We start from the raw sequence: 14,140 nt of genomic DNA on the forward strand, positions 1-14,140 counted from the left end.
GTTGCACAGTAGATAGAGTGCTGGGTTGGGAGTCAGGAAGACACCTTCCAGAGTTCAAATCTGGCCTCAGGCATGTACTAGCTGCGTGACCCTGTTTGCCTCAGTTTCTCTACCTGTAAATGAGCTGGAGAAGGAAATGGCAAATCATTCCAGCATCTTTGCCAAGAAAAGCTCAAACGGAACAATAGTCCATGTGAGAGAGAACAAGGCTCTGAATGGGGGAGGGGAGGGGAAGAAGTGAAAGATTTGACTTGGTAACTGGCTCCAATGGGGAGAAGGCTCCAAGAAAAGATGAAATCTTTGTTTTGTGCATTGAATTTAAAATAACTATGATAAGTAGGGGTGGGGTTTAGGAGGGGGCAATAACCTGAAAGCATCACTCCTTAGGGTAGGGATATAGCCACAAAATGGAGAAAGGGAAAAGCAGCTGGATTCAAAGCAGGGACCTGGGAAGGCCCTCAGGGGCTATCCAGTCCCACATCCTCATTTTTTTTTAAACCCTTACCTTCTGTCTTGGAGTCAATACTGTGTATTGGCTCCAAGGCAGAAGAGTGGTAAGGGCTAGGCAATGGGGGTCAAGTGACTTGTCCAGGGTCACACAGCTAGGAAGTGGCTGAGGCCACATCCTCATTTTTACAGAGGAGGAAACTGAGTCTTAGGAAGGGCAGTGACTTGTCCAAGGTAATGCAGATTCCAAGTGCAGAACTGCCTTTCAAAAACACTTCCAGCACTTTACATGGACTCCATATGGCTTCATACTGTAGGTCTAAAGGAAACAGATGATAAAAGGTCTCTGCAGAGTCTCAACGAGATGCAAAATCTGGAGAAACACCCTGCTCTGGGGGAAAAGCAACATATTTTGGTAAAGGGAATAAAGACCCTATTCATATCCAGATCCCAACAGTGACTTGAAGAAATTTCCCATTAGCTAGTGTAATAGAGGGAGGAGGGGGAAAGGCAGAACTGGCCAATAGCCGGCTTCGCTCTAACACCAACAAACTGATTTCCTCCTCAGTTCCCTGGTACCTTTAAGTGATTCTGAACTAGTGTAGCAGCCTTGTTGCTTCCCTATGTAACATGGTTTACAATCGTCCTCCTCCCACCAACTATGCCACTATAAGAAAAGGTGAGCTCGGGCCAGACCACACGGCGATCCCCGCCCCCCCAAAGGTTTTAAAACTTAAAGGCTGGTTGCTCCTTTTGTAGCACCCCCCCGCCCCCCCCCCCCATACCGCCCCATCCCCAAGTCCCAGCGCCCAGCCCGACCCCGCCGCAGGCGTTATTTCGGCTAAATCCAAAGAAGCAATCCGGAGAAGGCACTTTGCAAATCTGTCCGCATTTCTCACCGGTCCTCGCCCGGGGGGCAGGGAGGGCGCGGGGGAGTCTTTGGTCTTTTCTAGCCCAGATGGCTCCGGGGTAGGGTGTCCCGCCTAGGGTCCTAGGGGCTTGGACCTTATGGACACAGGGACCTATAGGCACCCATAGGTATCCCTGCCCCTAAGTGCATCTAGAAAGTGAGGTGTAGACGAATGAAAAAAAAACACAAGTGGGGGGAAGGGGAGCCTGGGACGGTCCGAGCCAGCCCTTTGTTTCCCCCGGGGGTTCGGCCCCGCAGCAGGAGGGCTCGGGGCGCAGGGCGGGCCTGGAAGGAAGGGGCTGGGCGCTCGGGGGATGGGGGTGAAGGCCGGGCGGCGCCCCCCTTCCAGAGGCGCCGCCTGGGGCCCTCCGGAAGGGTCCGGGCAGGGGGCTTGGCGTGGCCGGGAAGCTCCGCGCTGACCTGCGCCTGCCCCCGGCCTTTCCGTGTTCATCCGAGGCCCTATATAAGGGAGCAGGGCCGGGGAAGCAGGGATCGGGATCGGCTTCTCCGGGGTTTCCCTGACGCCGCGGTGGCGGCTCGAGGCGGAGGCGAGGACCGTGCGAGGGGGGAGGGGCTGGGAGGCGGGCGGGGGGGGCGGCGGCGGCGGCGGCGGCGGCTGCCGGGCTCCGAGCTGGGGGCGGGCCTGGCTGGCGCGGGGCTGCGGGAAGGGAGGGGGAGGGGGGTGTTTGTGCGCGCGCGCCCCCGCCCCCTGGCGCTGGCCGCCCTGAGAGTGTGGGAGCTCGCGCGCGCGTGTGGGAGTGTGTGTGGGGTGTTGTGTGCGCGCGGAGAGCTCGGAGTCGGCGGCGGCGGGGGCTGGAGGCGCCTGCCGGGAGCCTGCCGAGGTTGTCTCCTCTCAGTCCCGGAGCGCGCGGTGACCCTTTTACCCCCTCCCTCAGGACCAAGAGGCACCCCCCTCCCGCGAGGAGCCAGGAGCCCGGAGCGGAGCGGAGAGCGCGAGCGGAGCTGGGACCCGAGGAGCCGGGAGCCGAGGAGCCCAGCCAGGAAGCTCGAAGAGGAGTCCGAAGCGGAGCCGGGAGGGCGGGCCGGGGGCCGGGCCGGCGCAGTCCCCGCCGCCGTCGCCGCCGCCGCCGGGCGCGGGGGGAAGAGATGGCGGCGGGGCCGGAGCCCGAGCTGGAGCGGGTCGCTCGGAGCCTAGTCCGCGCCGCCTCCTTGTGGCTTGGCTGCCTCCTGCTGCTGCTCGGGCGCTGGGACCCGGCCCTCGCCGCTGCCGCAGCCGTCTCCTCCTCCTCGGCTGGCCGGAGCAGCCCCCAGCACCCGCTGCTGCCGCAGCCTCAGCCGCCCCCAGGTGAGTGCGGGAGTGGGAGGGGGCCCCAGCTGCGTCCCGGTCCTCTTGGGTCCCCCGCCGCGCCGGCCCGGCCCACTTGTACGAGTGGCTAGCAGCCGGGGGCGGCCCCGCGCCATTCATTAAGTTGTAGCCGAGAAAGTGTGCATGCGGGGCCGGGGTTGGGAGCAGCCCTGGGACCCCTATTTCTCGCACCCCCAGGCAGCATTCCGAGGCAGCGTCGGGGCACCCTTAAGGGCTTCTACCGCCCGCTTAGTCCAGAGGGCGAAGCCGTTGAGGGCTTCCCGGGGGTCCCCCGGCCTCATTGCTTGCTAGGGGCCCATTAGGGTGTCCCCTTTGAATCCCCGTCCCTTTGCCGGACGTGAAAACTTTTACTAATAGTGGGCACCCCCCGCGGCTGGAGGCCACTCTTCTGGGCCTCTTTCGATGGAATGCGGGGCGTCCCAGAAGTCCTGGTGCAGTTGGAAGCTTTCAGCTGCATGTGATGAGCTCGGGACCACATCAGCTTCTAGATGCACCAAGACTTTTGGGACGCCTGCTGTTTTGAGAAAGAATCCGAGGCCCCAAGCTGTCCAAACCTCCTCAGAGAACGCTGAAAGCTGCTTTCTTGGAACGGACTAAACTTTTTTTTTTTAAAGAGGGGAAGGGAGAAACAAGAGACTTTAAATTCTTGAACCGGCTTCATATCTTGCTGTTCACTCGGCTAATGCCTAACATTGTATCCGGTGTATTGATTTGTGGGAAACAGGGAAGGGTTAAAAAAAATGATGAGTTGGAGTGCAAGGAGCTCAAGACCAATGGAGAAATCATGTATTTTTATGGAAACCATTCGCCAAGTCAGGTTGGTGTTTGCATAGAGTTCTGGACTTGGAGTCTGGAAGATGAGGTACTTGGTGTCCCCAATGAGCAAATCACTCAAAATCAGTGTGTCAGCTTCTTCTTTTTAAAATAGAAGTAATATCTATAGTACCTACCTCAGGTTGTGATAATGCAATGCTTTAAACTTAAAGCTCCACGTAAAGGGTTTGCATTATTATCATCCGATTCCGACATCGTCGTCGTCCTAGTAGACGACCCTCCCTGACCTGTTCATTGGGATAGGAAGCACTTGGTTAGGTTAAACCCCCTGGGAGCCCGTACTTTGACTGCCCCACTCTTTTTTTCTAAGAGTTGCTTGAGGGCCTCAGAGATTTTGACTTGCTCTGGGCTTCCAAGGCGTCATTGTTGTCTAAGGTGAGACTTGAAAAGCCAGGTCTTACATGCTCCTGGTTTGCGGTCTACCGTTCACGGTTCCATAGTGGATCTTGCTGCAAATGCCAGTTGTTGTTATGAATATTAATTTGTAAATGAAATAGAGTACATGATAAAATTTTATTTGAAAAAAGTTCCACTTGAGTGTGTGGATGACTTTGACCCTTAAAGTTCTGTTGATGCCACATAGTGGTAGCTTTCAGTATCTTAGAAATACATATTACTTTAGATTCATGGTTTATGGCTAAATTACGCTGGACTATAATAGGGCTGAATGTTAACCTTAATTCATTTGCAAAATAAGTAATTCCTGGCTTTTAACTTTGAAGGAAAAGCCAGTAGTATTTTATTTGAAATGAAAATTAATATCTAATTACTCAACAAGTGTATCGAAGTGCTAACTTTTTATTTCCTTAGGACCAATGATATGGAGCCTTTAAGGAAATAGTTTTGAAGTCTGTTTTAAACAAAAAGGCCCAAATTATAGTATCATATTTAGGTTCTTCTATTTAGGGCTTCACACAAAAATCTGGACCATAAATTTGTTTATTCTTTACAATTCAGATTTCAGTTTGGGGGATTTTTGTCTCAGTGTGAGCCCTTTTTACTAGCATTTGCCCATTCTACTCATTGAAGTGACATTATTATTATTATTATTATTATTATTAAAGTATAAATATCTTAGAAAATATGTTTTAACATACTTATTGAAAGTTGAATGTTTGAACAATCCAGGTAATGGGGACAGTCTTAATTTGAAATTTTTTGACTGGATTGTGAAACATTCTTGTGATTTTAAGAGAAATGAATCTTGCTGGTGGGGAAGAATAAAAGTGTGCATAATCTTAGTGAATGGCCTTTCTACATTTTCATGGAGGCAAGTTTAAATTAGAATGATGTAGTATGACAACATAATCATATAGTTTTTCTTTAGAATGTTTGTGAACAAAAAAGTTTGGATTTTTTTTGGTTACATAATTAACATTTGAAATACAATTTGTAAGATTACATCTACAATATTGAATTTATATTGGAGGTATAATGTGAAAGGAAGAGGTTCATGCTTGCATTCAGCAGGATCTTAGGGTAATATGTCTTACTGGGATGGGAGGTACTTGGGAGAAGATAGTATGTCAGGAATGAAAGCTCTACCTAAAGGTCTATTTTAATTTTTTTTTTTTAAGTATGGTATGTGCCTTGCCTCTGCTATTGAATTCAAAACTCATAACAATCTTATGAGAAAGAAATCACATTTAGTGGATCAGGAAACTGAGGTGCCAACAAGGTTAGTGATTAGGGACTAGTTAGTAGTGAGATAAGAATCCAAGTCTTCCTGAATCTAAACCCAGAAGCTCTGCCTGTTACTATTAGGCTGCTTCTGAGCAAGTGTGAGTGACAAGGAATGTGTGTATATTCATTCAGGTAAAAAAATAGACCGAGTGGTAAATAAATTATAAATTGACCCTCTTTATAAATGAATAATCTCTAGGAGGAGAAAATGAAGCCCATATATTCTGTGTCATGAATAGTGAAGGACATCACTGTAGTAGAATAGATAAAGGAACTTCTAAATGAGCAAGAACTTGTGTGTCTGAGATGATTCAGGAGTGGTAGGACCTGAATTTGAGGTGTTTGGAGCCTGGTGAAATGGAGATAGGGCTGCATTTGGAATCAGTGAGTCCTGTTTCTGCCACCTGCTGCCTGTGTGATCTTGAGCAAGTCACTAAAACTCTTTGGGCCTCAGATTCTTTTTTTGTAAAATGTGGAGGTTGGACTAGATGACTTTGAAGGTCCCTTCTAGCCCTAAATCTTATGATCCTCTTATGCAGTGAACACAGGTACCAGGTGAACTTGAATGGAAACTGTAATGGGAGACTAAATTGAAAGCAATTTGGGGAGATGTTGAATGCTAGGCAAAGGGATTTAGATTTTATTTTGAAGGCTATGGACATTTACTGAAGCCTTTGGAGTGGGAATGATGCTCAAGTAGTGGTTTGAGAGAATTAATCTGGCAGTAGCACATAGGATGCCCTAGATTGGGGAGGAACTGGAACTGGGAGATAAGTTAAATAATGACAATAGGTTATACAGACAAGGTGATAAAGACCTAAATTAGAACATTAATAGAGGGAATGGTAAGGAAAAGTATTGATAGCCAGGAGAGAGAACCTGGAAAGAGAAAAGTAGAGTTCCGGGAACAGAATCAGGGGGTAATGTCCACTTTTAAATGGTGAGAGGAAGAAGAGGAGCCAGTAAAGGGAACAGGAGGATCAGTTCCTCAATAAACTAAGCAATTCTAATGTTTTGCTCTGTGCCAGGTTCTGTGCTAGTCTCTGTCAGAGAGGTGGGAGGATTAGTATTATCTAACATAGTTGGATCCCAGTAGTCTGAAGAGGGGGATGGTCAGCCAAGACTAATGCTTTAGAAAAGTCAAAGACTTAAAAAAAACTTCAGTCTTTTCAGTAAAGTCTATGCTATGGGAATCAGAGGCTTCAGGTTTGGTTAGGGGTTGGAGAGAAGAAAACATTTTGAAAAGATAATGGGGGAAATGTGTCAGAGAGAGTAAGTATAGAATGCAAAAATGACAGCAGTAGTGAGGACCCAGCTGATTATGTAATAAAAGTTTATAGCAAGTGAAATCATTGTGATTTTTCTATATGTGACTTTATCAAATAATTGAGTTCAGTATTAGTGACCAGTCAGCTAGTATATGGAAATTTTCTCAAAGATACCCAATTTATGTCTTCTAGAATACCATTGATCCATAGAATATGGTTTGGGAACTATTGGTCTAGACAAAAAATGATCTATGACTTCAAAGGAGTAAATTGATTGTCCTGGAAAGTTTTCTTGGTGAGGGAAGAATTTGAACTAAGCCTTGAAGGATTAAGGGTAGGTTTTGAATGGAGAGGGCACAGAAAGGGAGGGGCTCCTACTGGGAAGAGATGGCTGAGAATTCTAAGATGATTGAAACTACATAAAAACAAGCAGTTGGGAAAGTTCAAAGACAAATTAATTGACTTCTTTTACTTCATTGGTGTGGCTTTCCTTAACTTCATCAGCAAATTTGTTTCTTGAGGTCCACCTGTATTCCTGCATTTTATTGTAGCTGATATGATAGAAAGCCAGTTCTTCAGAAGTTTAAAGATTGACTCTAGTGTACCACATATTATTGAATATGATAAGCAGATGAATTCAAGATAATGGTTTATTTTTAAAATGCCTTTACATGAACCATTATTGAATTTTGTTTTAAAACAGTGATTTTCTTGCATTCTTTGTTCAAGATATTTTAAAAATAAGTTTCAGATTAGCTTTTGTATGTTCTTTTTTTTTTCTTGTTTGGTTCATTATGTAAAACCTTGCCCAGCAAAATCACATTTGTCATCATTTTATTTGTAAATTATTAGATTAGGTTTTTACTGAATTTAATTTATATTCCTCCTTCTCCCTCCCCAAGAGTTGCAAAGTTTTGTTAAATAAGTATGATACTACAATGTCTCAACCTAATTTTTGACACCTCAGGGGTGAATCTACTCCTAAAGTGTTTTTTTTTTTTTAAATTAGGCTAAATTCAGAAGAGATTTTTTTTCTCACCTGTGCTTCCTGGAATTTTTACTTGAAAAATTAATAGTAGTACTTTTCAAATTTTAAAATTTACTGCCAACACCATTTGAGTTTTAAGGATATATCCCTTAGTGTTTGGGATGTCCTATATACATCTTTTAAAAATTATTGATATTTCTCATGTTGCCAAAATTTCTTTCCCAAATCTCTTTGCTTCCCAGAGTTCTCATATAATAAATAACATCTTTTAAATGAAAAGAAAAAGAGGATAAAGAGAAAACCCTAACAAAATTTATAAAATACATCAAAAAAGTTGAAAAGTATCTTTAATGTGGAACTCCCATCTGTGCAAAGGAGTGGGATGGGAATGTCTTCTCATACTTTTCTTTTGAGCCATGCTTGTTCTTGTAATTTTACAACATTCACTTTTGATTATTTTGTGGTTCTTTTCATTTATATTGTTTGAATCTTTAAATGTACTGTTTGAGAGACTACTACTATACTGTTTTCTGGATCTGCTTGCTTTATACTGCATTCATTCTTATCAATGATCTTAGAAGTATAAACTTAACAGTGGAATCTCTGTATCAGAGCCTATCTGGACATTTAAATTTAAAATTGCTATCCAAAATTTTACTGATAGTTCCACCACTTGTGAACTTTTGAACCCATCTTCCTACTATCCCTCCAACATTGACTATTCCCATTTTTGTCATTTTTGCTAACTTGTTGATTGTGAGGTGAAATTTTAGGGTTTTTTTCTTACTTTTAGTGATTTGGAACTTTAAAAAAATATATAGTTGGTTGTCAATAGTTTGACATTCTTCTTTCTTTTGAGAACTATTTGTTGGTATCCTTTAATGACTTACTATTGGGGAATGGCATTTGGTCATATAGAGTATGTATATGTTATTGAGATATCTTGGATGCTAAGCCTTTGTCAGAGAAATTTGATATAAAGGACCCCCACCTCCATTCAATAACTTCTTTTTATACTATATTTATTTACTCTATAAAGGATTTGTACCAAAACTCATAGAGGTTCAGTATAGTTCCTCCCTTTCCCCATGCACTTTTTTGGTAAATTTCTATCATCCATATAAATACACATAAGTGCCCATTTGCCAGCCTGCCAGCTGTTGTTGTCTTATTACCTTGCTGCTGCTGTATTTCATTTCTGGAAGGACCATGGTGGTTCTTGTTGCTGTCTTCTAGTTCTAGATCACCTCATTGTCTGGTTCTGCCTCCCACAAATGTTTCCTGAAATCCAATTTGTACTTGAACTGTAGTGTTTTGAGTTTCCTTTACTTATACTAATTATTTGCTTCTAGGTGATTTAAACTTTTCATTTTTCTAAAATGTGTTGCCTAACACTAGATATAATACTGCATACGTGATTGCAATAGAGTAGAATATATTTTTATATTGCAGACTATACTTTTCCTTGTACTGAATATACTAAGATGACTGTCAGTCCTTTTGCTTTTTGATTCATTCAATGTATGGTCAATTGGAACTCTTCGATCTTTACATAATCTGATTTCTAACCCCGATGTAAGATTTAATATACTATTCCTATCAAAGTTCATAGTTTTAGTTGCAGCCCATCCTTTTGGTCTATTGAAATCTTTTTGGATTTCAATTTGGTTACCTAATATATTAGTTAACCCTTTCATGTGTTTATCATCTACAAATTTGATAAGCATGCCATATTGTCTTCATGTAAGTCATTGATATCATTGATTAAAAATATTGAACAAAACAGAGCAAAGGATGTTAGCTGTTAGAGAATTCTCTTTTGGTTGATATCAGTCTATTCAATTCTTTTTGGGACTGAGCAGTCAACCAGTAATGGACATATACAAATTTTTATTCACCAAAATGGTTCTTGAATTTATAGGCATCTAGTAGACAAGTCATATGGTATTTGGAATTTTTTTTCACGTAACTTTTAAACAAAAGTTTTATGATGACTCCATGGTTTTAACTATTTCATTTTATATATTCTCTAAGCTTGATGCTGAAGTTAGTCTTGAATTGCCAAAAAAAGTTGAGAAAGATTTATATCTGTTAGTCATTTCTTCATAATAGTATAAAATGCAAAAATATTTATTACCTTAATTACATAGGATGTCCCCCAAGTCTTTGTGCAGTAATTTTTAAATATATAGAATGCATAAACTTGTTCAAATAAAATTCACTAAATAGTTGTGGTTTTTAGTTGTTGTTGCCCTAATGTAGCATGTCAAATATATCTAATTAAAGAATTGAATTAGAGTGACACATCTGTTACACTTAACTTTGGTATATAAGAATTCTATTTTCTTTTGAAACAACCAGTTAATCTGAAAAAAATTCTAAAACAGCTGCTTTAAAGGATACTGGATGTTTTCATCTTTTGCCACCATCCCTTAACTCCCAAGGCCTTCTCTAGGACAAACAAGGCACCCTGGTTTCCTGATGGGGCTTCCTAGTTTTTGCTTGCTCCTGTCTGTTGTGAGGCAGAATCTTATGGAATACAATGGGAACTCCATCAGGCTGAACCTCAACAGGAAGCTCTTGAACAGTCTTCCCTCACCAACCAACTTCTCTTCAGCCACGGATACCCTGCCTGGATTCTGCTCAGTGGTTAAGAATACATCCATCCCTTCATACTTGTTCCATTCCAGTGATCTCCCGAAGCCCACATAGAAATCCTATTTCTCATGATCGTGCTTCCATTTGTCCTCCAGATCAATCCCTTAGATCTTTGGCATGCCAACTCTATAATTAACAAAAGTTTTCATTTTAAACTTCTTCCTTCCTCTTCTACTCCTATTTTCTGACCCTCATAAATCTCAATAACTTCCTCCTGATGATATTGTGTCGCTAACCTCCTTTCAAGCTATTCTCTTTTTCTATATTATATTTTTTCTATACTATATATTTTCTATATTCTTTATATTCTGATAGGGGGATTCATGGAGGAGAGTGAAATACTCTTCATTGCCTTTTCCATACCTTTATTCAACTACCTTCATTAAGAGATCTTTCCTTCATTCATACTATCCAAATTGATTGCCCAATCCAGATCTAGGTGGCTTCTATCTGTCTATTCCACAAAGACACTCTTCTTATTTCTTGAGCTCAATGAGCTCATTGTCAGGTTCACAATCTTTCTTTCTGAGTAGGGGGTTTCAGCATATACATTTACTGATATATACATATATATATACAAAACGCCTTAAACACCCTGACCTCTTTGTTCTTCAAACTACTTAGTTCCAGTAGACTGATCCATTCCTCCATTGTGTCACTGTCAAACTGAGAGAATCATACCCTTGTCCTTGTCATAACCTGCAAGTGTTCTGTCTCCATGTTCTTGAAACCTAAGTTAATTTCTTTCATTATGAATGAATGCATGAATAAAGCATTTAATAAATGCTTTCTATGTGCAAAGCCCTGTGTCAAGCTTGCCCTGACGAAACAGAAAAGTAGAAAGGAAAAGTCTCATGGCCCGTAGAGTCTATGGCATGGCAGATGTTGATACTACTTCGTTAGTGTTATTTCTACTAATAAAATCATATCAGTTTCTGATGTTGAACTTTATATTTTATCACTGTGCTTTATGATTGCCAGTCCGGTACTTTGCCCTCATCATGACCTTCATTTCCTTTAGTCTTCTGTTCTGTCCAGACTATTATTTCCATCCTGGCTATACTTCTCCCACTTCTTTGTTTTGGCTCCTTAGTGAACCAACTGAATTCTACACTATCCTCCAACCTTGATTTCCTTGCTCTCTTGCCAAAAAATGATTTGCCAAGTCCCAACCCCGCATTATTCCTGTCATCAGCCTGTTTTGCTCCTATTTACATGCTGCTGAATGGAGCCTGAAGAAATCATGAAGCTATATCATGATTAGGCTAATTACAAATTTATGTTATCTAATCTGTACTGGTCCCTTACTGCAGCTAATCACACATCCTATTCCTAATTGATTTACCATTTCTCCTATATGGGTGTTCCAAACCTTCATATCTCTCCTCAAAGCTTCCATGACCTTTTCTCTCTTCCCCACCTTCTCAGCCAAAGACTTTATTTCATATGTCACAGGTTTCTGTCAAATCCTGTGTGTGTGTGTGTGTGTGACCCAATCACCACCACATTTTATAGCTGATGGATTTAAGGCCAAAGAAGTGAAATGATTTGCCCAGACTCATAGAAATAGTAAATGGCAGAGGCAGGATTTGAACCAACGACTTCTGACATATTCTGGATCATATTGTAATGAGTAAAGAACAAGACTCAACACCGTCTCCCGCTGGCCCCCCAGATGAGTGAGTAAAATAATTTTATGTTTCATTTAAGTAGGTTAAATATTTTGTATGGTACTGATAGTATATGTTGATATTACAGGATAAACTTGATTCCATTTAATTCCCATAATCTTTGTGATGTGTATAAAATGTTGTTTAAATTATTTGGAGCTGTCATTGATCCAGTTAAAGCTAAGTCCTTCTGAATGCCAATGAGAAATATAGAAGGATTAAGACACTGAGGGGGAGACCAAGGGTAAGGATATGTAATCACTGATTTCAAGGGTCTTATAACTTAACAGAAGAAACAGAAAGTGGGACCTGATTAGGATCATATGGTAAAATAGACTTGTTACTCTAAGAGGACTGTAGATCACAGAACACCAGATTTGAGGAATCTTGGTTGTGAGTTCAGAGGATGTGTATATAAGGTATTTCCTTCCTATAGATGAAGCATTCTCAGTGTTTACTTATTAGATTAAATCTACATAGATATATAGATACATTCACATGTATATGCTATAGAGGAGAGAGCAAACAAAGATGACCATTAGTCAACAATATGGGACAGAAATTTTCCAAAAAGGCTTCTACAAAATAATGGAAAAAGTAGAGCTTTATTAATAGCTATACTAAATAAAGAAAAAAATGAAGGATATCCAGATTACTTTTCTCTTTTCCCTTCCTTCTCCCAAAGTCCTTAGAGAGTATTAATCAGCAATTATAATAATGAGTAGGAGGAAAATAGAGGCAGACTGACAAAGTGTTCTGAGAAGTAGTAAAAGAAGAACATAGAAACACAAGAGACAGAGAGGAACCAGGCTAATTTCTGATAAGAAATTTTAAAGAATTAGATCAGATTTAAATTAGACAAAAATTATGCTCTACAACCAGATGGATACAAGAAAAAAATTTATGGCTAGAGAAACAGAAGAGACAAAATGAGAAGAAATGGTTTTAACTTAGGCAGTATCAGAACTCAAATCTTACAGTCAAGAAATAATGTCTTATGTATAGGAGGAGCACTAGGGAAAAAAAAGAAAGGACAAAAATAATAAATATTATGGCAGTTATTCTTCTGAATGAATAGGTGGAAGATTTATTAGTTTGAAAACTTTCTTAGACTACTTCAGGGTACTCCCAAATAGTGCCATAGTTTTTGAACTATATGAAGTATGTTCACAGTCACCATCCTGCAGGGATTGCTCCTTTATTCCTCTTCTTATCAAGGTTCCCTCCCCCCATTAAAGCTAACCAACTCTTCCACTGTGCTTTCTGAGCAAAATTGCTTTCATTTAAAATCTTTTCCTTTCCTATTTCTTTCATTTTCTGATCCCCTCCTAATATAGCTTCTTTGGCCACTTTGGTCAGCACTGATTACACTTTGATTCATTTGTTCTAACTCCCTGATTTAGGAGAGAGAGTTGTAATACTCATTGCCACTAAAGGCTCTCCCTCTTTCACTAACCTCTCCTCCTTTGAAATTCACTCAGTCCATATTTACTACTCAGAATTCTGGTAGCTGGTGTCTACTGATCCCCAGGACACTCCTTTTTTTCCTCCATGCCTGGTTCACGATGTTTCTATTTTCAACTCCTGCCCTCAAACTATTGATACTCCCTCAAACTTATGAACTTCCCATTTTTAAAACTTAATAAGACCTACTTTTTTCCCAAGCTCAGCTGTACCCTTGATGATACCCTTGATCTTGCCATCATCCACAAATGTTCCACTAAAATAACTATGAACTCTAAATTTCCCTTATTCGGTGGCTGTTGTCATTTCCCCTTCCCTTAAGCCTTGTAAACTCCAAACCTTGTTCTTTGTCCTTACAGTGACCCTGAATCTCTACTCCGTATGAGGTTTTTCCCCCCAGGCTTTTATCCTGGCACAAACTACATTCTTTACCATCCCCATCTTTACCTCTTGGTGAAGAATTTCAACTCTACAAAGCCCTCTTCTTTAGAAATTCGTTTTCTTATCTTGCCTGCCAAACTCAGCCTTGGATTACTCTCACTGTCACACCTGCCCTTGTTACTACTTATGTGCTGCTTAACAAAGCTGGAGAAAATCATGAAACTGTGATGATGGTGGTGGTACAAATTTGTTTTGTTGTTCTTGTTCATAATCCCAATCAGAGCCTCACTGTGGCAAGAGAATGCTTTTTTACCTGCCTAATTGCCTTATACTTCCATTTACTGTACCAGCTTTTCTCCCTCCTACCATGACTACCTCCATGCCTGAAACTCCCTTCTTGTCTATGCTTCCTGGCTTCCTTCAAATGCCAGCTAAAATCTTGCTTTTTACAGGAAGCCTTTCCTTATTCCCTTAATACTAGCTTCTGCCCTTTGAAATTATTTCTAGTTT

The 14,140-nt window shown here is 41.5% G+C and overlaps 1 protein-coding gene across 7 annotated transcripts in view; it reads left to right on the forward strand.

Moving 5' to 3' along the window:
• Positions 1-2,001: 2,001 nt before the first annotated feature.
• NEO1 (neogenin 1) overlaps positions 2,002-14,140 on the forward strand; it is a 264,950-nt gene continuing 252,811 nt past the window's right edge. For all 7 annotated transcript variants that reach the window (XM_007478215.2, XM_056798418.1, XM_056798393.1 and 4 more), the window contains exon 1: positions 2,002-2,663. In XM_007478215.2, the coding sequence (XP_007478277.2) occupies positions 2,465-2,663 (199 nt within the window). In that variant the 5' untranslated portion in view covers positions 2,002-2,464. The remainder of the gene's footprint in view (positions 2,664-14,140) is intronic.

The sequence above is a fragment of the Monodelphis domestica genome, chromosome 1, assembly GCF_027887165.1.
Source record: "Monodelphis domestica isolate mMonDom1 chromosome 1, mMonDom1.pri, whole genome shotgun sequence".
Taxonomy (NCBI): Eukaryota; Metazoa; Chordata; class Mammalia; order Didelphimorphia; family Didelphidae; genus Monodelphis; species Monodelphis domestica.